Below are 27,166 nucleotides of genomic sequence, written 5' to 3' on the forward strand. Positions count from 1 at the left end.
ATTTGTTCCCTTATGTTATGTTATTGAGTGTGTGATGACTTTTTATTCCTATTTTTATATGAATGGGCGTATAAGCGAATGTTCTTTTTCAGTGTCCAAGTGACCTGTTGCAGTTTTCAGTTTGAGAGAATATTTGTAGCACAGTTGCTGATGTGTTGAAAGTAATGCAAAGTTGCTGGAGTGATTTGTGTGAGAGCTTTTAACACTGTCACTGTATTGACCAGACGTGAGAAGAGTGGGATAAGTAGTTTCAGTGCAAAGCATAGGATTTGATTATTAGGTATTAGAGAGCAGATGTCAAATTAGCAGATTGTTAAGCATAAAAATTTCATATTGCATTCCATAGCGGCCAAGATTTTGTGGTTTTGTGTTTCTCAGTATCAAACCTGTAGAAATTTTTTTCTCATTTTTAATGACAATTATTTCATTATTTTAAGCAACACTTTTGACTTGTACTATCTTGAGAGGAAAAAATTAAAAAGCCCATAATAGATAAAACATGACATGCCTTCATGCTCATGCCTTCTGTTGCTCTATTATTTAATAGCAATTAATGAAGTAATTTGCTTTTTATGGAGTGAGAAAGTTAAATTATTCTTGTCCATGCAGTTGCTTGCTCGTGTAAAACAAATGAAGAAAAAAGTTAGGTGTGCAAAGATCAATTTGAAGCATTTCTTTGTTTTTACCTTCAGGGAGAGAGGTTTGGAAAGAGCAGAGAGAACAGCCCTTTGGAGTATGAGGGCTTGTAGAGAAGTCAGCCTCCCATCAGTGTGGGAACAGCAGGGTTCTGCTCCATGAGCGAGGGTGGGCTGGGAACTGAGGAGGGCTGCGAGGCAGGCACAGCACTGTGAGCAAGGGGAGCAATTCCTCAGTAGCCAAACAGGAAAAGTGGAGCAGGTTCAGTGACAGTAACCAGGGACAGCCAGCAGCCCCGTGATGTGTAGCCACAAGGCACAACTCAAGGCAGGAAGTTAAGCCAGTGGTCAAGGTCAAGAGCAAAGGTGCATAGATGTAGCTTGGAGGAGGACCAAGGGCAAAGGTCTGACCTTAAAAGCTGTTCTTAGCTCAGGCAGGAGAGCCCTGCAGTGAGGCTCCTCACAGCTCTTGTCAGCACAGCCTGGTTACCCAGCTACATTGGGTCAGAGCCAGCCCGCCCCAAAAGCCCTGGCTGGAGGAAGAGGTGGGTAAATCCTGTTGGCATATTCCAGGGCCTGACACAACCAGTGGCACAGGCAATGCGGGCACCTCCAGTGCAGCCTCCAGTGTGGGTGAAGGTGGGTAATTTTGGCTGTTGCCATTTTGGCACCACCTAGCAGGGTAGTGAAGGAGATGGTCAATAGGTACAACAGCTTAGCACCTTCCTCTGAGCTGTGCTGGCAGCATTCAGTGCTGGATACACTGTCAGACATTCTTTGGTTATTTTCTAGGTCAGTCATGGAAGTACAAGGTGAACATAATTAGAACAAATTTGAATCTAATTTACAGAATGAAAGATAAGATGATGTACCTCTGTGTACTTGTACTAAATTGTCTATATTTGAGGAAAAAGCCAGGAATAATTCAACATTGTTGCAATGTAACTTACTCCCAAATGAAAGCAGTTTTTAATTTCAGCTGCTCATGGGAAAGCGGTATGAAGAGTAGTGGAATTAATTTTTAAGGTTTGCTTCAATCAATGAAATGTTTTGTTTTAGCTTCATTCCTTCTAAAGTCAAGTAGTTTCTCCTGGAAACAGACAGTCTGTAACACTGACACTTTCTGATGTTTCTGATTTAAAAAATAATAATTTTGCCTCAGGAATCTAGCCCCAAAATGAAAAAAGTGTGTTCACAGTGCTTTATTTTTAGATCTGCATGCTTGTATTTTAGCAAAAGTAACTTCTAAAGTGCTTTAAAGGCTAACCTTTTATTTTTTTATCTGAGAAGTGCAGGCACGTATGGTTTTTGTGGCTCTTTGCCAAAAGATTATCATTTACATAAATATTTCTTTCAAAGGCGTAGTTTAAGACATTGAGCTCAGAAGGTTAGAATAGAGACCTCAATCTGCACACCAGCAGTGGGCTATTGGCTTCTGAACAGTAGCTTTGTTCATCGCATTCGGAACACTGTTCGCATTCAGACTTAAGTAGAGCTGGCATTAAAAATCAGCTAATTTGTTTCATGTGATTCATCAGCTGTGTGTTTTATTTAAATCTATGTCACATTCTCTTTTGGCTTTTTATTTTGTAGATTGAAGTGTTGAAGTAGGCCACTCTTTAACTCTTCAGTTCCTGACTTGAAAAGTGACTTAATTTTTACATTTCCAGTGTTGAACTCTTGTCTAAAATACAAACAGTAAATATATATAACAAATATATATAGCTAAAGTGTGCATTAAGGATCTTGGTTTTTTTTCACAATCTGATGTTTGATTTAAAACATACACATTTACAGTCAGTTTAGTTGTAGTTTTATGAAAGGCTAAATAGAATAACATAAGGTAGTAGCTAAATATTAGTGTAAAATATGCATTTCTCAGATTCAGTGGAATATACAAGTTTTACTTTGATACTGCCAGCGTTCTTCTTTTTTTTCTTTTGACCCTTCACTTCTTGAGGTTAGGAATACTTTTAGCTTCTACTAGATTTCTTTAAACTCTGCCAGAGAATGAACTGTACCCATTATTTGAAATTGTAACCTTTGAGTGTCAAGTTTGTCTTCTCACAGAAGCACCGCCTTTTATTCTCTTAGGGCTGGAGTCTCTGAAGTCTTACATACATTGAGCTTCCCTAAACTGGATAATCCAGCTGCCATCTGGACAATGTCTCATAACAATTTGTTCTGCAGAACCTTTGTTAGAATAGGCTACACTTGCTTTTATGCTTTATATTTGTTACATTTTTCCTGTGCTATAAAGTGACTTCTCACTGTGAATATAGTTATTTGCAGACAGTGTTTATGACAGCATGGTATGGCAGTATCCTCTGTCTGTTAGGTACATGGTCCATTGTTTTCTGGTAAAATTTATAGGAATTTGTTAATTCATCTCTTAGTATATGGCTAGAATGTGGTAAAAGATCAGACTGAAAGATTACCGCAGCTGAAATACATTTTTAATGCAATGGAGTTGCACTTACTTCAAGCATGTAGCGTTGATTCTCAATTTTTTTTATTTTTCTTAACATTAAATGCTATGTATTCTGTGTAAATCTGCCACTTTTGTTTCTGGAATAATCCCATGGTACATAAAATTCTACTTTCTGTGGAGGATTTAAAAATAAAGATTAAAAAAGATTGTTGCTTTTAAAAAGCAGACAAATTGTGAAATAGGGTAAGATTGTTCAACTAATGGTAGACTTAGTTCATTAGCTCTCTTAAAATACAATTCAATTACTATACTACCAGTTGGGGGCTTCTTTTAAGTGTTTTTTTTTTTTTCTTTTCAAAGACACAATGTGATTGTGAATTTATTTAATGTAAGAGATTCCTGGTGTATTGGTGATTTATGTAGTGTGCATGAGTCTCCTGCCTTCCTTCCCATCCATGCATCAGTGCACTCATTTCCCCCATGACAGCATTGGTAGTTGCCTTAGCTCTTCTAATTGTCCAGTAGTTGAAGAAAACACACTTTCTTTGTTCTATGCTACCTTCTTCTTTTAAGCAAGTTACAGCAGTTCACAGAGCAGCCAACACATATATGCTGTTCCCCTTTATCATGGAGTTGTAGCCTTAACATGTCTTTGAAAAGAGCCATTAAAAATCATAAATAATTTTATATTTATAGGATTTTTTTTGTTGTTTTTTCTCCTCATAATTTTTTTTCCATTTTTACTTTATGTATAGTGTGGTTACTTCACTGGTATCCATATAGAGTGGTGTCACAGTCACTTTATAGCCATTTCTGTAACTGTGTTCACTGTTCTCAGTACATTTTTCCACTGTTTACATATTTATTATGCTAGGTGTGAGTACTTTTTCATAATCTTTAATTTAGATTATAATTTCTCATTTGATATGTGATGCCAGTATTATGAGATGAAATATCAAGTAAGATAGGTCTGTCTAATCAACTGTGTCAGCCTCCATCACTTGCTTGGTAGGAGCTTTTCATAAACTTCCACAAGACTAACATTTAATCCTACTTGTTCCTTCCTGAAACTCCCCTTTATACTACTGCTCACAAAACCCCCACTGTTGCTTGACAATAGTCATAATGCATGAACAGTCCCTTGCATTGATCATGTCTCATGGTTTTGTTGTTTTCATTTGTTTGTGGCTTTTTCTTAGAAGGTGAATTGCTTGAAAGCAGGTGGTTGTTTTCCCACTTTTTACAATGAACGCACAGTTAGATTTTGATCAACTTCTAAGATGCCTGTTCCTGTTACAAAAAGTTAGTTTAAAAATGAGGTTGTTTTTCCCATGGAATTTCTGAATTGGGTATAGGAATTTGAATAGATGTTTGGGGTTAAAGGTCACAAATGTTAACTTCCCCTTACTTGGGATTTGACATTACTGATGTATGGCTTCTTTGACTTTTCTCTGAAGCATACCATTAGATCAGATTCTTCAGCAGTTTAAGGTTTTTTGCATATTAGAAAACATTACATTGCTCTTTCTGCAGACAGAACAGCTTTTTATGGGTTCTCTTGTTTTTCAGAGAACAGGGAGAATGGGTGCAAGTGTACTAGTATTTCACCCTAGAATACTACTTTGTAAACTGAAGTCATACTCTTAATAAATATGTTTTATGATGTATCTAATTTCACCCCCCAGAATTTCAAAGAATATTCCTACAACTAAAGACGTTGAACCTCTACTTGAAATTGATGCAGATATACGGAACTTTGAGGTATTTTTATCCTCACGAACACCTGTCCTTGTTGCACGTGATGTAAGAACCTTTTTGCCTTGTACAGTGAACCTGGATCCCAAGCTACGAGAAATCATTGCAGGTGGGTATGATTTCAAATAAATGGAAAATTACAAATCTGTCATTTATTTTAAGTTGACCTACTTGGCATGTCACACAGAACACTCATTTCATGTTCATCAAATCAGACCTTCAGATTGTCTGATTTGACTTCAGTAAGAGGCCATTCAGTTTCACTTAATAGTTTTGCTGTAACACCCAGACCATCCTGGACTAAAGCTTCTCTTTTGGAGGGTGAAGTCCACTGTTCTTGCTTTGCAGAGTGCTTTAGGAGATGGAAGAAACCAATACACACAACAATATTTTAGTAGAAGAGATGCAAGTTGGCTTCAGATCTTTGTTAACAATTTTGAAAGTACATGTAAAACCCTGTAGAAATTAAGTCAGTGAAACAAAGTCTTCTCTAGGCTGGAGAACCCAAATTCTTTCAGCCTTTCCTCCTAGGGGAGTTGCTTATAATGGCTTAGGTAGGAAGGGACCTTAAAAACTGTCTAGTTCCAACCCCCCTGCAATGTGCAGGGATACCTTTCACTAGACCAGGTTCCTCAGAAGCCCATCCAACCTGGTCTTGAACACTTCCAGTGTTGAGGCATCCATAAGTTCTCTGGTCAACCTGCTCCAGTATGTCACCACCTTCATGGTAAAGAATTCTAAACCTATTATCAGTTTGAGGCCATTCCCTCTTGTCCTGTCACTACATATGCCTGTAAATAGTCTTTCTCCACCTGTCTTGAAGGCTCTCTCCAGATGCTGGAAGGCTGCAATTAGGTCACCCCAAAGCCTTCTCTCTGAAAAATCCCAATTCTCTCAGCCTTTCCTCATAGTATGGGTGCTCCATCCCTCATCAGTCATCTTCGTGGCCTCCTCTGGACTTGCTCAAATACATTGATGTCCTTCTTGTTCTGGGGATCCCAGAGCTGGATGCAGCACTGCAGGTGGGGTCTCACCAGGGCAGAGGGACAAAATCCCTCCCTCTCCTGCTGCCCACACTGCTTTGGATGCAGCCCAGGACATGTTTGTCTTTCTGAGCTACAAGGGAACATGGCTGGGTCAAGTCCAGCCTCTCATCCATCAGCACCCCCAAGTCCTTCTCAGCAGAGCTTCTCTGCATCTGTTCATCTCCCAGCCTGGATTGTTACTGAGAGTTGACCCAACTCGGGTCATCTTACTAAACCTCATAAGATTCCCATAGGTCCCCTTCTTGAGCTTGTCCAGGTCCCTCTGGATGGCATCCCATCCCTCAGGTGTGTCAACTGCACCACTCAGCATGGTGTCATCTGCAGACTGGCTGAGGATGCCCTCATCCATTCATGTCATTAATGCAGATACTAAATAACACTGGTCCCAGTACGGACCTGATGGACATCCCTGATGTCTGTTGGAACTCTGAGCCATTGACCATTACCCTCTGGATACAGTTGTCCACACCCAATTTCTTATCTGTGTAACAGTCTACCCATCAAATATATCTCCAATGTAGAGAGAAGGATATTGTGGGAGACTGTGAAAAAGCTTTGAAAAGCTTTGTAGAAGTCCAGATAAATATAGCTATCTATAGATGACATCTGTCCAGAGAGATATCTTTAGCCCTTCCCTTGTCCACTGATGCAGTCCATCACAGAAGGCCACAGGGTTGGTCAGGCAGGACTTCCCTGTGGTGAAGTTGTTGCTAGCTGTCTTGAATCACCTCTGTCCTCCATGTGCCTTTGCAAAACTTCCCTGAGGATCTGGTCCATGATCTTCAGAGGCACGGAGGTGAGGCTGACAGGTTGCTAGTTCCTGGGGTCCTCCTTGCTACTGTTTTTAAAATTTTCAATCTCTCCATCTCTTATGTTGAGTGCAACCTCTCCTCCCCTCCTTCCTCTCCTGTCCCATTTGAACAGCCTGCAGCCATCAACAGTTGCACTCCAGTCATGGGATTCATCCACCAAGTTTCTGGAATGGCAGCTAGGTCACAGTTTTCTAGCAGCATGGTGGCTTCCAGCTCCTCCTGTTGGTTGCCCAGTCTGTGTGCACTGAGGTAGGGGCACCTCAGCTGGGCTGTCAGCTGTGTCACCTTCTTAGAGGAGCACCCTTTAATTCCTTTGAAGTATTTTAGTGGTGTTTCCCTGTTGGCTTCTGTTACCTCAGGAGTTCCTGCCTCCTTACTTAACTCTTGCAGCAGGCTGGACCAGGGTTGTCTCCCTGGTCGTGTCTCACACACCTGTTGTCTCTACTACATCCAGCACTGGTGACAGGCTCTGCCCCCCGCAGCCTGAGACCTGGGTGGGAGCTCTGTCTGTGTTGTCACATCCTTTCTGGTGAGTGCAGAGGACTAAGGGTTTGTGCCTTATCTGGATGCCATATCTGAGCTCCTTCTGAGAGGATGATGACCACCAAGGGGGCTCACCTCTTGGGTAGGGTGACTGCACCCTCCCTGTGCCCTGGCCACTCAGAATACTTTGTCACACTCCCTGGCCTGAGGCTTGTTGGGGACCTTTTTTTCTTTGGCAACTCCCGGGTCTCTGTAGCACCTGCTGTGAGAGCATTGACTGCCCCTGGTGGATCAGAAGAGGTCCCTGTGTGCTGGGATTTGTCACTCTGCCATGGTACAGACCAGCCTTGGAGCAGCTTCTCTTGGAGAGTGACTGTTAGGTTCCTTTTTGCCACATTTTAAAAGAATCTAAATGTTTAGAGAGATTTAATATGCTACATAAGTTTATGTGATAAACCATCCTACCTTTCCTAAAGACTCCTGTGTAGACGTGATCATCAAGAGAAATCAACCGAATCCAGCTGAAATTTGACCTTCTTGATGTTCTATTTGATGAGCTCTGATTGGAGTTAAATATACAAAAATGTACTGTATTGAAATGGCAAACAAATTAACACTTTTCCAAATACTTCAGGCAAGATCATATTCTTGTTACCAATTTATTTTTCAGATGTTCGTGCTGCAAGAGATCAGATGAATATTGGAGGACTTCCTTATCCCACCTTGCCTTTACATGAGGCACCTGCTAGAGGAACATCTGTCTTCAGTCAGCCTTCCTCAGCTTGCTCTTCTACAACCTCTTTCAATGGGCCTTTCAATAGTGGAGTTTTGTCCCCCCAGCCTCACAGCAGTTACTATAGTGGTATGACAGGACCTCAGCATCCCTTTTACAATCGGGTAAATAATCGAGATCCAATTAACATTCTTCTGATTTAGTCTGGTAATACTGCAGATGTCATCTATTAAATATTAAAATACCCATGCAAGTTTTATTTAGGAATGGAAAAAAGTCCAAAAGCTGACAAATTTTGCAGTAATGTTCAGTAGCTCTTGTTTGGAGAGAAATATGGTAAATGGCATCAGAAAAACAAATTACAAAGGAAAAAAAAAATTTTGAGACACTGCTTGTTTGTAGGATATTGCAGGGCTTTTTGGGTTGCTGTTTTTTTTTTTTTGTTTTTGTTTTGTTGGGGTTTTTTTGTTGTTGTTGTTTTTTGGTGGGGGGGCAGTAAACTGTGCTCAGTTTTTCTCATGCTCACAGACAGTGGAATGGATCCCGTATTTTTTTGGTTACTTTTGTTAAAACATACAGAAACTCAAGTGGGGAGATAGATTATAAGAATGTATGTCTGTCTTCCCTTCTGTCTCTTTTTAAAGTTATTCCTATCTTTTTCTTAAGCTGGTGTTGTACTAGTTTAAAGGAATTACCATGAATTGCATAAAACATACATTTTTGACCTATTTGTGGGCCTCAGAAAACATAGTCCTGAGAATGGCTCACATGAAAATTGAATTAAGTGCTTTACTTATAGTTGAAGATTGTCTAAACTTTCTGGTTTTGTGGGATGTGTTCAGTATTTTTAAACTTTATTTTTCACTTTTTTTTCTGTAGTACTGTCATGAAAAAAAACCACAGAGAGCTGATAAAAGTCATAGTGTACTTCTATATACAGGAAATAGTTTTAACATTAAGTAGATTTGACTGTAGATAAACATATAACCTATTAAGGTGAAAAGTAAATTGAGTTATTCATAAATCAGTGTTTGTTAACCAAGGCAAAAAAAGTATATGTAGGCCAGAACTTTTTAAGTTATCTATTCTAAAATGATTCTTATATACCTTCAAGGCAGTGACAGTATGCTGTTTTGTTGAAAATAACGTAAAATAACATATATTTTGAAGTAGTCCAACACTGCTAAATGCTTGACACATGAATATTGTGTTGATACTAACTCAGCTTAGTCCAAGTAGCTGTTTTGTTAGAAGCCCTGTTTTTGTGTCTGTTTTACCCTGTTTTGTGTTACTGTACATGACAAGATTTAAAGTCAGGGGTGATAAGCTGTTGAAACCTGTATGGGGGTTTTTGGCTCCAGTAAGCATTAGAGAAATAATTATTGGTGAGTCATAAGCTGTTCTTACAAAGAGTTTATTATTTGTTCATTTGTCTTAAGGCTTACAGACCGTGCTTACTTTTTTGCCTGCTGAAGACTAAAATACTTCAATTTTGGCCTTTCTCACTGGAATTTTATACTACCCTTCTAAAATATAATTGTTTTTAGTGTGTCACTTAATAAATATTGTCAGAGAACTGTATTCATTACTCTGGACTCCTAAAGGTACTGTCATGAGCACCACATACTGAGATGAGTGATGAGAACCTTTTAAAAGTAGAAAATTCATCCTGAAAAACTGTTTCCTTCAGCATTTTCAGTCATGTTTCATTTCTCAGGCTTTTGTAAAAATGGTGTTTAAAAAAATTAATAGTAACTCCCCAGTAGAAGTTTCTGAGAGAGGTCTTGGATACACAACACATGGTATGACACAACACAGTGGATTCAAATACTTCTGTGGAAATGGCTGGATTTTATTCAAAAACACCCTCACATCTGGGGATATGTGCCCTAACCAGTAAATGGTTCCTGTCCTATTGTCTTTAAGCATTAATTTATGCTTAAGAAAAACCTCCTTCAGCTGTTAGGGAAAAGACTTTATTTTTAGAAAATATGGAGTTTTTTATTATGTATATTTCTTCTTTTTTCTTTAGATTCTCCTATGTTATGGACCTGGCACTTCCAGTGATGTAATCTGTTAATTTTTGGTTTAAAACCCAGTTCTCCCTATGGTTAGCTGTAAAGGGAAGATTATGGTCCCGTTTAGAAGCTCTTCAATTTAGCACTCTGGCTCTCATATAGAGCTAAGCTGGACATGTACTGTTTATCACTGTCTAATGGCCTGGCTGAAAGCTGAATTCAAGTTCAGCTTCTCAAAATTGCTGCTCTCATGGATCATTGTCGAGATGATGTTTCTTACAGGGAAAGTCAGAGCTGTAGGCAAGTCTAATTGGGATTTCCTGGGTGGGAGCAAGAAATTATGGTATGTGAACACTTTCTTTTTTTTTACAAAAGAGGAGACAATTCTTTGATATCTTGAACAAATGATGTTTTGCTACATCCATTAAGGTTTGTAGGCTATCTGCAGACTTGAAGAGCAACTCTGCATTGCTTTATGCCCAGTACATATTTATATTGATCTCATGTTTTCACGATGCCTGTATTGTACTTCAAATGAAGATTGAGTCTAAAGTGCTTGGCCTGTAATGGAGAATTAATTCCACAGTTGGGAAACAGTGGAGTAGCTGAAATGAGCCCAGGGGTTATTAGAAGTTATGAGAGGATTGTGGGATAATTGCCTTAGTGGACAGTTTTTTTTCCATTGCTTTGTAGTCTGATATCATGCAACCAGCAGGCTCCCTGTGTGTTTCAGAGAAGAGGCTCTGCAGTGAGAGCTGGGCACTTGAATGCAGTTTGATCATAAAGCATTTCATGCTTGGGGGTTTTCCACATGGTTTAAGCTGTTAGTGGAAAACTGAGGCATTAAATGATTCTGTGGTATTTTCTGGAAATTAATCTCTTCCCAAAAAAGAGTTTGTATTATTTGTAGAATGTGCCTTATGACAGTGGAATAGTTTTAATTCAGTGAACTTTCCTGCATCATTCTCTACTAGCTAAAACATGTAGAGGCAAAGACTAGGTAACCAAACTTCTCCAATTAGACTGACGATTACAATGGATATTGTGTAACTTCATATGTTGGAAAAGCATATGAAATTTTTCTAGTAATTATGTGAAAGTGCTCAGAATCTATCTCTAGCAGCTAAGAATATGGAACCATTTTTATTTTCCATAGTGCTTGAAGTTGTAGCATATGCTGTCTACATAAATGATATACTCAGAAATTAAACTTGAATTTCTCAGTTCATTTAGATCTGCTTCTGAATACAGAAGTTTTTAAGTCCTTATTGGCAAATCTAAGGTGGAATATTTCCACAAATTTCACTTCTTCCTCATAGATTCTCCCTTTAGTCATAGAATTATTTACTCTATACTGAATTTAGTGCTGTAGACTAATCAGAATCTTGTCATGTGCAGAAACACAAATCAGATAATATGTTCTCTTGTGAAGTACCTGGGTAATACAATTTTGAAAATGCTACACATAGAAACATCAGAATTCAGTTATACAGCCATTGTTTTGAGATTTTTTTTTTTAGGTTTTTATGGTGTTTCGTTGGTTTTTAGATTTTGGTTTTTTTGGGGGGAGGAGTTTTATTAAGAATTGGGCAATGAGTTGAAAGCAATGAGTGCTGTAATTCTGCTTTCCCTAAAGCCTAAATTAACACTGTCCCTTAAAATGTTATTTGTATTGAACAACATCCATTAATGTATTTCCAGCAAAAAAAAAAAATTCCAATACTGTCTGCTCTAAGCATCTGTTCATATGTTTATAAAATCTAGTGTTTGTGGAAGCCCCCAGGTTGGGTGCCACAAATATGGGAAGTTCTAGTGTTGGATTTTCTTATGTATCACACTTCTTGTTTATTTGGTTCAATTGTCTCAGCTATTACAAATGACTCAAAGTTTTAGTGAGCACCTGATATTTACTTTAGAAGGTCAGAGAGTAAAATTGTCAGAATTATTGTTAAATTATCTTTTTCCCATATTGAAAGCAGATGTTAGAGAGTAACTACCAAAACCATTCTGACTCTTTTCCTCCAGGAAACTATACCAGAGCACCCATTGGCTTGGAGGGAAAAAAAAGAGGTCATTTGCTGAGTGATTTTGAAGAATTCACTCCAGAGCTTTTGATTGAATTCTGTTCAATGGTTCAATGCAAAAGTAAAGAAAGCTATTAGTAATTGCTCTTTTTTACTTTATGAAACTCAACTAGAGGATATGTTTTGTTGTAATGATTTTTATTTTATTATTACATTTTGATTTGTGTAATTGTTTGTCCCTTTTTTGTTACACCTTTTTTTTTTCCATAGCCATTCTTTGCCCCATATCTTTATATGCCAAGGTATTACCCTGGCAGTTCTCATCTCATCTCACGTCCACCACTAAAAACGAGTTTGTCCAGAGATCAGAACAATGGCCTAGTAAGTATTTTGAAGGGTAATTCAAATACTAACCTAGACAATAAATATAGTGAGTAATGAAATTGAAGGTTATTAATGATGGTTCTCTGTTAGACAAGTATAAGCTTTATATTTATTATAAATATTTTAAGCAAAGGTGTTACTAACATGTAATGTAAATGTATTTTGTTTTAACTTTAGAAATTTCTTACAGAGGAAAAGCAATTCTAGCATCTATGTATAAAGATTAGAGAAGAATGACCTTTGATACTGGCAAAAATATATTAATGAAAATGCCAACTATACTATAGTACCAAAATAGATGTAGTGATAGAAGAAAAATGAGTGCTACTTGTAAATTTATATTCAGGTTTTTTTAATAATGTGTCACAAATTCGTTGTGGAATTCTACATGGAGAAGATAAAATTACATCCTTTAATGTTGTAAAAAATGCTAGAAACTGGAAGATCATATTTAAATGTTAAAAGAAATATATTTAATATTTAAGTAAAACAAAATACATTTTATCTGAAGTGTTTTTGAAGTACATGTAATCCAATTTTACCCATTAGAAGGGCAAAATTAGCAGACTTTTCTAGCTTCCTATAGAATAATAAATTTCCTATTTAACAGTATTTATTTTACTGACAGATGGCTGTTCAAATGGAATTATGTACTGAAGAAAGATAAAAAAGTAAAAGCCTCACTTGTTGGTTGCTTTAATTCTAGGGTACTTATACAACGAGCAAGGCTGTTAAAAGGTGGTAAAAGCTTTAATCACTTAAAGAAAACAAATGTCTTTCCATTGAATTATGTATTATTGTGAGATCAGTCTCATTCACTGTTAACTTCATAATTTTTGTTGAGCCCTTGATCATTTTACCCAAACCAAAATATTTTGTTGTTGTTAGGATGTTATCAAGGAGGATGCTGATGAGGGGCTTCCTTCACCCACAGACCCCTCAATGGTAAACGAGTAGTCATGTGGTGTGGAAATTTTAGCATCTCATTGCTTTTTCAGCAGTAATGAGTCTGCATTAATCATAACTGCAGTTCACTAACACTGCATCAGTGGCTTTGGTGGGCAAATAGAGTAGTTGAAAACTAATGTAGTTCGTGAATGAATTTAAAAGCTAATATTTCACTTGTAAGATGTACTCTGTTTTCCCCTGTAGTTTTCCCCTTGCCTTTCTCAGTAGCTGTGGTGAGCTTTCAGTCAAGTGTCGTGGTAGCTGAGCAGAGTGTAGAATGACAGCTGGTCATTCAGTGCTTAAGTTTTAGAAGTAATTGTGTTTTTCTGCTTCAGTCAACTCTCTCTCCCGAACCTACTTCTTTAGTTGGTGACATAAAGCTATTGCAGGTAACACAATATAAGGCAGCTTTGATAGAAATGGAAAAATAAAATATTGCTGGTCATAACTTATTCATGAGTCAGAATGTTAACAGTTACCTTTTCTGTGACTTCTTTTGTTTTATCCTAAGTATTCATACTTAGGATGTCATCTTTGTGGTACATGTTTTAACTCTAATTATGGTAATTGTGTTTTATACCAAAACAAAGAGTTTAATGTGACTGTCATGATTCTCTTAATATTTGCTGCCAGTAGTTGTTGGCAAAAGTTGTAGTTTGATTGCATTTACTTTTTCTTTTAGTAAGTAATTGCAAAAATGTCTTTCTACTGTTGTGCAATGAAAAAACAATCAAATCCCACACAGATTCCAAACTCTGTTTAACTGTACATAACTTTCACTGAGAAACCACATATGTGCAGTGCAATAGAAAAGGTATGCTAAGTTTCTCTCTCCCAAGTAATTTTTTACTTTGTGTGAAGGGATGACTGTGGAGTAATTTTTCTTTTGGAAATGCCATCCTTGTGTTTAATTCCTTATCTCATTATTCCATTCTTTTCCCAGACCTTTGAGACTTGCCAGTGCAAGGAAAATTTATGGACTTGCTCAAAAGTATTAGCATGATGGCTGAGGACTGTGTGTCTCTGTGAGTGTGACAAAGCACACAAGCCTGGAAAAGCAGGATTTAGTCGTGGAGCAAAGTAGTGAATGAGTTCCAGCAGCAGAATTGGAACTGAGTGCCTCTTCTGCTTGCTGCTGAGTGTTTATCTTAATGCACATTTAGATGCAGCTTCAAACAGCAGTTTAAAAGACTCCTGTAAGTTAAGTAACCTATTGCCTCTAAGTAAGAAAATACAGGAATTAAAACATTAAAAAGAAACTTCCTTTGAGATGATAATGGAAGATTTTGTTAGATCTGTTTTTTTATTTAATTTATACTAATGTGAGTCTCTAATGCAGCATATCAGATCACATACTTTTCTAAGACTTAACACTATTTAACCTATGGTGTAAATCTAAAACTTGGGATTTTTTTTAAAGTCTCTTGGAAAGTTGACAAGAAGGTTGTTAGTCAGGATATGATACGCAATGTATTTTCAGGGTTTCATCTACTCTAAATCCACATCTTTTGTCAACTTTATTGAATTTTCCATGAAAGGAAACAGTATTATGTTTGTGTTATGTGCTACAATTATCTGTAGATGATGGGTACAATAATTTCATCCAGCTATTTAGGTAGCTCTTAATTGATGGGTCGTTGCTACTGTATAAGTGATCCAACTTATTAAATGGTTTGGTGCATGCAAAGTAATTAAATAAACAAAAAAAAAAACCTGCACAAAGTAGTTAATGAACACCAGGATGTGTAATTGGTTTGGTGATTGAAAACAAGAGGAGCATGTAGAATCAAAATTGTCTTTCATGCTAAACTGGCAAGGAGCCAGAAATGTTGCAACTCCTGTGTAAAATAGAGAATAATCATTGTTTTGAATGTTTGAGTCATAACAGGGCGAAAAAACAGGATTACTCAGGAGTATAATTTTTTCACACACATCATAATTTCTGCTTATTGCATGAGTTGACAGAGCTGTGTGGAGGCTGTTACATGATCTAGTTATGGGTCTGCTGTTGTTGTCAGTCCAATGTTGGAGTGACCAAATTCTAAAATTCCAGACCACCATCATTAGTCTCATAATATCCAGGTTAGCCTAGTAAAAATCAGGAATATTTTGAGTATAGTCGTCCTGTAACAAGCATTTTACTTTAGTCACCTTCCGTACTTAGATTCTGTTGCTGATGATAAAACTTGTCTGTCTCAGACCATAGTTTACTGTTCTTTGCTGAATGGATCAAAACATAGATATCAGACTGGTGAGTTGACCAAATACCATCTATTTAGTTGTATCAGCATGAAGGTGCATTGCAAATTTTAGGTTATCAGCTTGAACCACTAATGAAAATAGTCTTAAAATGCCAGCCTTTGACATCTGTGATGGAGACAAACATGCATTTCTGCTGGTTTTACTGTACAGATGCTTAGTTTTGAATAACTGCAAAAACTTCTAGAATGCCCTTTTGAAGAGTTTGTAGATGGATTGCAGTGTTACCAGTCATGGAATGGTAACACGGAATGGTTCACAGAATCCCCTTTTATGTTAGAAATCAAACTAGCATTAGCAGTCCTTATCTGTCATAAACTTGATTTTGTGCTTTAGTTTGCATTGTTAATTTTGACTTCTTAGGAAGTAGCTTGTTCCAATATGATTACTTTGTTTAAATACATTTTTTCATACTGCACTGAATATATAATCCATTAAGATGTAGTATTATGTGTGCTTTGAATGAGGACTAACGTGGCTCAGAGCATGTAGTATAGATAAACATAGAGTACTTCTTAAGAAGTACTTTTCAAAAGTTTGAGCATGAATGAAAATGTATGGCATGGGAGTTTTCTTACAGATTTTCCAGTGCTTTTGTGTAGCATTTTTGTGCTTTGAATATTTGTGCTTATAAGAAATAACTTTTCTATTCTGTGGGTGGTGCTGGTTTGTTTTTGGGGCTTTTTTGGGCGGGTGGGGGCGAGGGGCGTTGGCAGATTTGATTAGATAGGAGTTTGAAAAGTTATTTGAGGTACATTGGTAGTATAATGGGATCTTGAGATGGCAGGAGAATGTTTCATTAAAAGGAGGATTTTCTGTCAAAAACAATCTAAAACCTTTATGAAAAACAGAATATAGCAAGTGGTTTTTTTACAAATGCAAAACAGAATAGTATGCTCATGAAAATAGTATTTGTATAGCATATCCTAAATGTATAATTAGTTTCACATTATGAATATATCCTGTGTCTATCCTAACCCTGATCTCCTGTTTACTTCAAAGCATGTTCTCTGTATGTTCAACCTTTGTGATGTCACTTTAAGCTGTTGTTTCTTTTAATTCTGTTTTGTCCTTTTCTCAAAGCTGTGTAAGTCTGAGTTAAACAAAAACAGACAGGTACAGCCACTTCCTGTGAATTCTCATTCACTTGTTTCAGTCATTCCAGAAGCTATCATACTGGTGCTTCATGCTGGTCTGTCTGTAAACTAATGCTCATTACTAGCCTTGAGGTTTGTTTTGACAAGCTGCTTTTAGCTTTTGCATGGCAAATACTTTTCAGACTAATGTTCTCTAAGCATCTCTAACAAAACCACTAAGGCTGAAAAATGTGTCAGTTTAAGTACAGTTATAATTCACTTACATGATGACAATATCCCTAAAGCTATTACATTACTTATTCTTCAGAGAGTGCTTTTCATAAAGAATGATTTGGATTAATGTGCATCTATTTCAGACAGTTCACACTTTAACAAAAATAGTCTAAATATTTCAGCTTTTATGTATCTTTTTTTATACACTGAAAGCAAAGTTTCTAAACTAGGTCTTAATGCATGCAGAAAGAATTGCTTGTCCTTGATTGTTAGAAAAATATTTTGATCTGAATGAGAATCTGTTAAATTAGATGTGTTTAAAACTTCTCTTCATTTATTTCTGGGTATATCATAGATAATGTATTTGATAGATTCTGAGAACAAAGGCAATTGCTAACACATGTTGCTTAGGGACCATTTATTTTAGTGGTGCCACAAAGTAATTTTGGCTATAACAGTTTCTTTTGTTTTAATTGATAAGCCTTCTTTCAAAAAATAATTAAGATTTGAATTAACTTAGTATCTTGTCTTTGTTGATGTATTATCTAACTCATGCCAATAGTAAATAGTGTGTTTATGAGGAAATAATGGATCACAAGCTGGTATTCTGAAGAAAAACCCACAGCGATCTCTTAAAGAGGAAAATTAAAGATGTATAAAAGAGGTATATGATAAATAGATTATGGGTGAAGCTTCATTCTGTCATTTTCATCATTTTGATGATTGGCTTATATCCTCGACATGATACAGATTTTAAATGTGCTAAAAATCAGACTAAATTAAGATTTAAAATTTGTCCTTTAGACATTGCAGTATCTGAAATGTAGCTGGCATGTTCTCTAAAGGAGTACCAAGCCCTAGTTTAAGTGCCTAGACTGAAGTGGAACTAAAATGTTTAATTTTTCTGCAGTAATTTAGGTAGATTGCCTTCCCAGAAAATGGGATATATCCTTTGTTTGTTTATTATCGAATTGACATGACATTAAAAAAAATAGGAATGGTTAAAGAAACAAAGATTGGTGCTCCAGCTATTTCCAGGCAAGTGTGTGAGCTGCCAGGCTCAAATTCCCTACAACCCCCAGCAGTGTTCCCAAATGAAGCTGATAGTTACACACTTTAAAGTCCATTTCAAGGACATCTGGTGGAGAACTTTCGGGGAATTACATGTAATATTACCTAAACTTTGAAACTCAGAGTAGCTAGGAGTGTGCCTAGCTCCCCAGATCAGGATATATTTGATAACAGTAAGTCAGAACTCTGAGGTAGTAGATAATGGGGTTTTAGATTGCTGCCTTGGAATTACTAGTTGAATAAATTCTTTGTAAATATCCTGGTTTAGATAATTCAGATAAGGTTAATGGCATTCTCTGTGATAACTCCTGGTTTTCAGAGGGATGGAGATTTAGTAATTTATCTAGTAATTTATATTAATTCTGAAAGATTAAACATCTTCCAAGTAATTAAATAAAAATGGGAGACAATATTACAACTCCAAAACCAGTCTTCATTGGTGATTTGAAGAATATAATAAAACTTGATTAACTGGATAGTCAAAATGCACTTTTACATCCCAGGGCTTGTGCATGTGATGATGACCTCTGAAGCTTAGAAGCTCTTTTGCATCCTCCCAAAATGAGCTGTTTGGTGCACAGTCTACAATGCTGCACCCAAATCTTAATTTTAAGAAAAAAGGGAAGGTGCAACCTCCCTCACAAGTGGAGAGCATACAAATATTTTTAACTGATAGAACTGATTCTGATTTTGCTTTTTGAAATTTGGAATCACTAGTGTAACTGCATGGGTTCCCATCCAGGGAGAATGTGATTTTTTTTAAAGAACATACTGCCTTAATATACTTTCACCCTCAGTATGCAGATGCATTTGTTTTAGTTTTCCACCCTTTCTTTGAAATTCCCAAGGTAGCAACATTAACAGGACAACTCTTGTGTTACAGAGCTGAATAATTAGAAATAATTTCTACCTGAGTCTTGCCCAAGTTTGGGGTACATGAAGCATCCTCATTGTATCTTGTACGGCAATTGCAGTGCTGCTGTTTCAGTACTGTGGTATACAGCCCCTTGGCTGATATTGCATAAATAGAGCTGAAGGAACCTCTGGAAAATAAACAGATATTGTTAAAATTATTAGTAAAAATTAATCCAAGTAGTTGAGGAGTTGTCTTTGTTTTGAGTGTCTTTGAGTTTTAAGTCATCTTTGTCTGATAATAAACCAGGAGATTTTAAGACAGAAAAATCTAAGTTGTATGTGCATTATTTAAGAAAAAAACCCCAAACATCCCAAAACCAAAGTAACTGCTAAAGTTAGGGGAAAACTTATGAGTGAAACTGCATTGTAAATTGATTAACCTGTGCTTAATATTTCTGATTTTTATGTTTCTTTACTTAAAATTATGTAAGAGGGTTATTTTGTCACAAAGGCAGGACTCAAGGTGCTCATCTTTTTCTCCTATAAATACATATAAAGAATGCTTCCCAATATATAGATATTCTGATAGTAATTAAAAATGCCTGTGCATTCTTACTCTCATAACTTTATTTTAAAATATAGTTGAACACAGCTTGATTTGTGTTAGTGTGTATTGTGAATTTCTGGGTGTACTGAATACTGGAACAAGTCTTATGTGCACGTTTTCTCACTTACAGGGAGCAGGCACAGGGTCAGCCACAGGAGTATCCCATGTATCTCTGAGCACAATGAGTGTGGAAGCTGTGTGTGAGAAGCTAAAGCAGATAGATGGTCTGGACCAGAGCATGCTACCTCAGTACTCTGCAACTATAAAAAAGGTATCAGCTGAACTTCATTAATGTGTTTAGTTCCTAAACATGGAGATACACAAGGAGAGGAAAATATTTAGTTACCTCTTTTCTTGAAAATCTTCATTAAACATATCAGATGATATAATAACATCCTAAGTTCTGTGCATGACAAGTTTGGAGAACATTTTAATACAAGCATTCATTTTTCAGAGGAAATGCTCTGTTGAAAAGGACAAACACTCAGAACTATAAATGCTGATGAGACTGGTTATTCTGAGAAAAAAAGCAAGAAAAATATTTTCAAAATTGCCATGTGTAATGAAAAAATAAAAAGGGTTGCAAATGTCTTCTATATCTAGGTAGCAATATCCCTTACTTTTTTTCTCTGTGAAGAATTGGCACATCTCTCCTGTTGTAAATGAGTGGTGAAGATGGTTCCATTTCTTTATCATAGTCCACATCTATTTGCTTCAGAAAGAGATCACTGTATATTTTTCTGTCTCTCCTCTTTTCTGTGATAGATACATTAACACTGAATTGTTTTTTGCTCTTGAACTTTTTTTTTTTCACAATTCTGTGTGCTCTTTTTTACAAAGACTGGAAAAATATGAAGGTTGTCATTAGTGGATTTGCTGAGCTCACTTTGTCCTGGAACCTATCGTATCTTAATATGGAAGGATTTGATTCAAGGATTAAGAGACAGGTTTTTCATAGGAAGCTTCAGCAAAGTTACTCAAAACAAGAAGTGGGATGCTAGATTGCAGGTCATTAGGTAAAGCTGCAAAAAATTTTAGTTGCTTCCTTTGCTCCAGACTGAAAGAAGGATGTGCTCATCAGTTATCCTTAATGAGATTCCTCTTATTTATACTCTTGCATTGTAAGAATTACAAGGGATATCATGCAAAAAAGAAGGAAGAAAATGGCTCTGCCTGGTCTTTTTCCTGGTTTGACTAAGACCATCTGCTGGGATATGTGTACAAAACCATTGAGATCTCTCAGTATAGGCAGAGCTCTCAACTTGGGTCCTCCATTTTCTGGCTGCTCTCCTAAGACACGGTTCCTCTTTTACATTCTGTCTATGCACTGATACATGGTATAAAGATAAATACCTCTCATTGTTATGTAATGAAAATGATTCTGTGTTGAATTTGGTGCTTTTGGAAGTTAAGCACTATATAAACATGCCAAATGTAAGGAATATAGATCTTGTTTAAGCACTTCTGTGTTGATCTCTGATTGATGATGAACATTAGAAAGATGTCTAATCTTCTATCCCTGGGAATTTCTGATGATGGGAGGAATGTAAGCCTGTTTCATGCAGAGAGGGAACTTAATGGAGGCAGTACTTGATCTCAGATGCTTGAAGCCAGGGGTCAGATGCTGCCTGGGACTTCATTGTCTGATTATCTTCAAATGCTTGGATGTCTGCAGTCCATTTCTGTTCTGAGTTGGAGAAATATAAGCAGATCAGTGTGGCTTACTGTCCCTGAAATTTTCCATCACTTACATGTTATTTCCTTATGTCTGTATATAGGACACTATCTTATTGTCTTTTTTATACACATTTTTAATGGATTTAATATTTCCATTTTTTTCCATGACACATAGGTGTTTCTTGTCCATCAGCAATTATCACTAAATATACTTGTATAAAAACATATGGTTTTATATAGAATTGGACTTAATAGTGACTTTGGGAAATTTCTAGTAGTCTGCATCCAGCTTTACCTCTACCTTTTTAGTCTGTTACTGCTGTGCCATAATTCTTGTATCCATAATTTACATTATTTAGTTGTATTTTTTTAGGCAAATATAAATGGCCGTGTCTTGGCTCAGTGCAACATTGATGAACTGAAAAAAGAAATGAATATGAATTTTGGTGACTGGCACCTGTTCAGGAGCATGGTAAGACTTTCTGTTCAGTGTTCAGGTCATCATAAATTAGTTTTTTTTAATATGAGTCTTTCTTTCTTTCTAATTGCTTCCTTATTGTCATCATCTTTAAGTTTCTAAATATTATCTTAGAGCATGAATGCATCTGCTATTTTGTTATTTTGTCTTTTTGTCTTAAGCACTAATGAGTAACTGTTTGCATGTGAATTTGCATCTTAATTGATTGTGACCTCTGAAGTTTTTTACTCCTTTTTTTGTGGGATCTGTTTTTTCCTGTGTTGGTTCCCTTTCTGAAATTTGCTTATTTAATGAAATGGTCAGAACTTAACTCTTTTTAAAATCTCTGTTCTACTGTTGAAGTTAGTCAGGGAATTCAAAGTATAGGTAATAATAAGGAATTGGGCAGGCAGGCTGTTACAGTGAGGGTTATGCATCACTGAGAACTGAGTTTTCTCTCAAGTATTTTTAGACTATTGCTAGTTTTCTTTCTTGAAATAACAGTGTGTCTCTCAACTGTAAGTCAGTCTTGAAAACACCAAGAATTACATGATGAGATTTATTGTTAGATATGAAGTGTTTAGTTTTGCTTTAAAATTTGTAATTTATCACATACTGGTTTTACAAGAATTTAAGTATTTTTGTGGCATGTGGGTTCTTTCAAGGGTTTGAGCAGTAATAAGAATAATTTGTAAATAGAAAAGAATTAGCAAGTGATTTTTTTGACCACTTTTCGTGGTCAAAACTGCATATACAGGTACACATTTACAGCTGCGAATTCCTCATTCCTATTTTTAATGGAATTCTCATTTATCAATTTTGAGAACTTTTTCTATTTATGCAATTACATTTAAACTGTCTCTCTTTGCACGTTAAGATACTTGAAATGAGAAATGCAGAAAATCAGGCTGCTCAGGAGGATCCTCGTGGAGCAGCGGAGCACGGTACAGCTGCGATTCCTCACAGTGACCTTACTCGCCGCCCTGGCCACAGCACCGAGCTGCCTCACACTGAGCTGACAGGGCTTGCTGGCCAAGCTCCCTACACACTGAACTTCAGCTTTGAAGAACTCAACACAATTGGTCTTGATGAAGCTCCTCCACGCCACAGTAACTTAAGTTGGCAGGTATTTAATAGAGAAATGTATTCTGCTTGCTTACCTGTATGGAAAAGAGGTTTTTTCCAGGCTTGCTATAGACAAGTCAAGAAATAAGGCTCTAGGATAGTTCAGATGCTTTCAGTTCTCAGTCTAGGTAAAGCCTAGTCCTGCAGAGATGTAAACTCTAACCATGCTCTGCGTTGAAGTCTTTAATTTTTGCCATCTGAGAAATACTCATCTGTTCCAGTAATCACTCTTCATGACAAACAACCTAAAGCTATCATGCTTTTCTCATCTAGCCTAGGGTGGTGTCTTCCAAGGCTTCTGTATTTTTGTATTATTCAGGCTTTGTGTATTAAATATTTTAGCTATGTGCTAACCAGACATTAGCCCATTCAACAAATGTATTTGTTAGGTTTTTGAAAATAGACAGTGATTCATGACATCAGAACCCTGTCCTTACAATGCATAACCTGTTCATAAACTCCAGAACTGACATCCTCCAGCTGTGGTTTCTGCCATAGGTTTTTTGCCATAGGTCAGTTTTCTTCTGTATCTTATGAGACCATGTGAAGTGTTGGGTTTTCATTTGTCTATCCTTAAGAAATAAGACTAATCAGTTGGTGGCTAAGTAGTGGTTAGAATTAAAAAAAAAGAAACAGCAAACCCAGTGGGGTGAGCCCTTTTCATCTCTAAAAGTAAATTATGAAATCTTGAAGGCGCAACAAAATAAAAAGACACCCCAAATTCCTAGCCATAGGTGATACTTTCAGTAATCAACATTGTGAAAGTGGGTTTGGGATATATATATCCCAGAGATAGATTTCTGTCCCAGACACTTCTGAGTGTGTGCATGCACGCCTGTGTTTGTTGGTAGGATACAAATCACCCTTACTACCCATATCCATGGAGTATCAATTCATGTTTCTTCTAGACATTTTTTCTAGACATGTGGCATTATACACATTTGATGTATTTGAATAAACAGTGCTTCTCATGCCTATATAGTTACCTAAAATTGAATCAAAGGAAGGAGAAAGGTTGTTTGTCCTTAAGAAAACATTAGAACACCTGTTAGAATTTTTAAGTCAACACTGACTTGTATTTCAGCTTCTCTCTTGTGGTGAGTTGGCCCTGGCTGGATCTCAGGTGCCCACCAAAGTTTCTTTATCACTGCCCTCCTCAGCTGTGCAGGGGAGAGGATATACAATGGCAGGCTTGTGGGCAGGGAGAGATCACTCACCAGAGACCATCACTGGCAAAAGAGACTGCACTTGGAGAAATTAGTTTAATTAGATGTCAGAGTAGGGTAGTGAGAAATAAAACCAAATTCTAAAAGCAGACATGGGGGCAAAGAGGGTCATGTTTGTCAGCAAACTGATTTTTCTGAAAACAGATATGTGGAATTTTGCCAGGATATATTGAAGTATGTATGGTGGAGGTCTCTTAAATATGTTTTTGAGATTTGTTCAACATTTAGATGAATTCTTGCTGTCTTTCTAATATAAAATGCAAATTTTTTAAATGTATGAAATGTATTAGAAAAGCCCATCTTGACATACAAATCCAGGCTTTGTAATTATACACTCAAGAGTTAGTCTCAAATGCACTGGATGAAATGCTTGTTTTGTGGAAATTTTTCATTATGGGAACTAAGAATAGGAATATTTTCTCAGTTTAGTTTGTGTGTGTGATTCCATATATATGTTTATAGTAAGCATATTTAGTGTTTACAGTTTCACTTGCATAATCTTATTTGCCGCAATGAAAAGAATAATTTAAGTACATATTTAATGCTCTGAGTTATTTCATGTAAGAAGATTGATAAAAGTAAAAATAGATAGTTCATTTAACTGTTACCTTTTTCTCTTCTTTTTTTTTTTTCCAGTCACAAACTCGTAGAACTCCAAGTCTTTCAAGTCTTAACTCTCAAGATTCTAGTATTGAAATATCAAAGCTTACAGACAAGGTGCAGGCAGAGTACAGAGATGCATATAGAGAGTATATTGCTCAAATGTCCCAGTTAGAAGGAGGTGCCAATTCTACCACAGTAAGTGGGAGGTCCTCCCCTCATAGCTCAAGTGCTTTCTACATGGGCCAGAGCACGTCGGGGGGCTCCCTGCACTCCAATGCAGAACAGGAAAAAGGAAAAGACAGTGAACAGAAACAGGATGATGGAAGAAAGTCCTTTTTGCTGAAGAGGAATGATGTTGATTACAGTACTTCAGGTGTTTCTACTAATGATGCATCTCCTTTGGATCCTATAACTGAAGAAGATGAAAAATCTGATCAGTCTGGTTCCAAGCTTCTGCCAGGAAAGAAGTCTTTGGAAAGAACAAGTATTTTTCAGGCTGCAGATTTGAAACTTAAGGGAGTTACCCTCCGGTACCAAAAACTTCCCAGTGATGAAGATGAGTCAGGAACTGAAGAATCAGATAATACTCCACTTCTTAAGGAAGGTAAAGATAAGAAAACAGATATCAAAATAGAGAAGCAGCCCAAATCTCCAGAACATGGTTCTGAACCTATTAGAACCTTCATCAAAGCAAAGGAGTATTTGACAGATGCCCTTCTGGATAAGAAAGATTCATCTGACTCTGGTGTAAGATCCAATGAAAGTTCTCCAAATCATTCCCTCCACAATGAAGGAGCAGATGATTCACAGCTTGAAAAGGCAAATCTCATTGAGCTTGAAGATGACAGTCACAGTGCAAAAAGAGGAATTCCACACAGCCTTAGTGGCCTTCAAGATCCAGCTGTGGTTCGCATGTCTATTTGCTCAGAAGATAAGAAAAGCCCTTCTGAAAGCAGCCTGATAGCAAGTAGCCCTGAAGAGAGCTGGCCAGCCTGCCAGAAAGTCTATAATTTAAACAGAACCCCTAGTACAGTCACCTTAAATAACAACAGTGCTCCAAGCAATCGAGCTAATCAAAATTTTGAAGAAATCCAAGGTATCAGAGATCCATCTCAAATTATCCTGCACCCTGGCTCAGGTTCCAATCCAACTGCAGTTCAGAATGAGAACCTGAAGACGGCTGCTCACAAGCGAGGCCAGCGTTCAAGTTATACCAGGCTTTCAAAAGATTCATCAGAGCTCCACACCGTTGCAGCCTCAGAGGGAGCTGGGTTTGGAGAAGAGAGAGAGAGTATCCTGTGAAAAACAGCCAGGTTGAAAAGAGTATGCTCATGAATAGTAGCTTGGAATTCTTTGTCAGTTTGTGGTTACATTAATCTCTGTAGTTCAAGCTTTCAGTATTGTAAAAGATGGCCTAGATTATTTTCAGTCATTTTCTCTGAAAGGAGGAGTAATTTTTACCAGAAGCAAACTACTTCAGACCTTCCCCACATATAAAAGCAGTAGTTGTCAGCATGGAAATCAGTTCTTTCTAAAAACACTGTGCAAAGGTTTGGTCAGGGGCAGATTTTACAGAAATATGGTTTAATTATGAAAAGTACAATGTGATTTTGCTTTTCTCTTGGGATATGTATTACTTATCCCATCTAAACATTCCGTTAATTCTCCATATTAGCAAGTTAATGCTGTCCATCCTTGCCATTTGATGTTCAAGATGCCAAAACATTGAATAGCACAACCTTACCGAACTTTGCATTAATTTATGAATTAATGTGTGCAACATAAATTACATATGTTGAAATTTGAGTGTTAAGGTACTTGTTTGGCTATATGTATGCTTTTGCTCTCTGTATGTTCAGTAGTTACTGTTGGATTTGTGAACTTTGGGTAGAGTGGTGATAAGGTTTGTAAGGAATGTTGTCTTGATGTGTCACTGGAATTGGCAGTTATTTATAAGGTAATACCTTATCATTGACTTAGTGGATCCATTATTTATTATAGCTACACAGTTTGCAGTCACTGAATAGATGGTCTCCGTAGGTGCAACCACCAGATTAAAATACTGTAAGGGTAAAGTATGAATATGATGTTTGAATTTATGAAGCATTTGTGGCTGTGTGTGTTTTTTCCTTGGTACAGTGTTTATCATTTGGTTATGGAAAGAAAAATAAGCAGTGTTTGCCATTTTAAAACTAATGCATACCTTTTGGAATCTTGTCAAAGCTGTTCTCCAACATCTTTATTTCTGAAGTACAGTGTTTGAAGATTTTTTTTATCATCTAAGTAATGTACCTGAATGATGTTATAGCAAATACTTGTACTGTCTGGTGAAATCTGCATGGTTTTGAGGAAGAATTGTTCAAGCTAGAGTCTGCTAATAGAAAGAAAATAAAAAATAAATTGGCATGTTGGGCTTGTGTCCAAATTTCTTTTTATTTGCAGTGCTTTGTTTCTTCACTTGATAAAAATGCTAAATCCGTGTTGTTATGGGTTAAAGTACTTCACAGATTCAATTCTTTAACATGCATTAAAGCAATATACTTTTTAATATAATGCTAAATAAGTATACAAATACATTTGAGAAATGAAATTGCCAAAGCAAATGTTTCTAAATTAAGTGCTGTGAGCTGCAGAGAGGTGGACACCTCTCACTAGTCCAGAGCAGTATTGCTGCTGTTTTGGCAGTTGTTGCAGTGTGATGTAATAC

The 27,166-nt window shown here is 36.8% G+C and overlaps 1 protein-coding gene across 3 annotated transcripts in view; it reads left to right on the top strand.

The window, feature by feature from the left end:
* The window catches only part of KIDINS220 (kinase D interacting substrate 220), a 75,766-nt gene extending 48,897 nt beyond the window's left edge, over window positions 1-26,869 (top strand). Inside the window, exons 23-30 of one of the 3 annotated variants that reach the window (XM_066547238.1) lie at window positions 4,752-4,930; window positions 7,833-8,059; window positions 12,208-12,318; window positions 13,210-13,266; window positions 19,502-19,642; window positions 21,422-21,520; window positions 22,383-22,631; window positions 24,493-26,869. In XM_066547238.1, coding sequence (XP_066403335.1) covers window positions 4,752-4,930; window positions 7,833-8,059; window positions 12,208-12,318; window positions 13,210-13,266; window positions 19,502-19,642; window positions 21,422-21,520; window positions 22,383-22,631; window positions 24,493-25,761 — 2,332 coding nt within the window. In that variant the 3' untranslated portion in view covers window positions 25,762-26,869. The remainder of the gene's footprint in view (window positions 1-4,751; window positions 4,931-7,832; window positions 8,060-12,207; window positions 12,319-13,209; window positions 13,267-19,501; window positions 19,643-21,421; window positions 21,521-22,382; window positions 22,632-24,492) is intronic. The other 2 variants (XM_066547240.1, XM_066547241.1) reach the window with 2 other exon arrangements.
* The last annotated feature ends 297 nt before the right edge of the window (window positions 26,870-27,166 follow it).

Source organism: Molothrus aeneus, chromosome 3, assembly GCF_037042795.1.
Source record: "Molothrus aeneus isolate 106 chromosome 3, BPBGC_Maene_1.0, whole genome shotgun sequence".
In the NCBI taxonomy this organism is placed as follows: Eukaryota; Metazoa; Chordata; class Aves; order Passeriformes; family Icteridae; genus Molothrus; species Molothrus aeneus.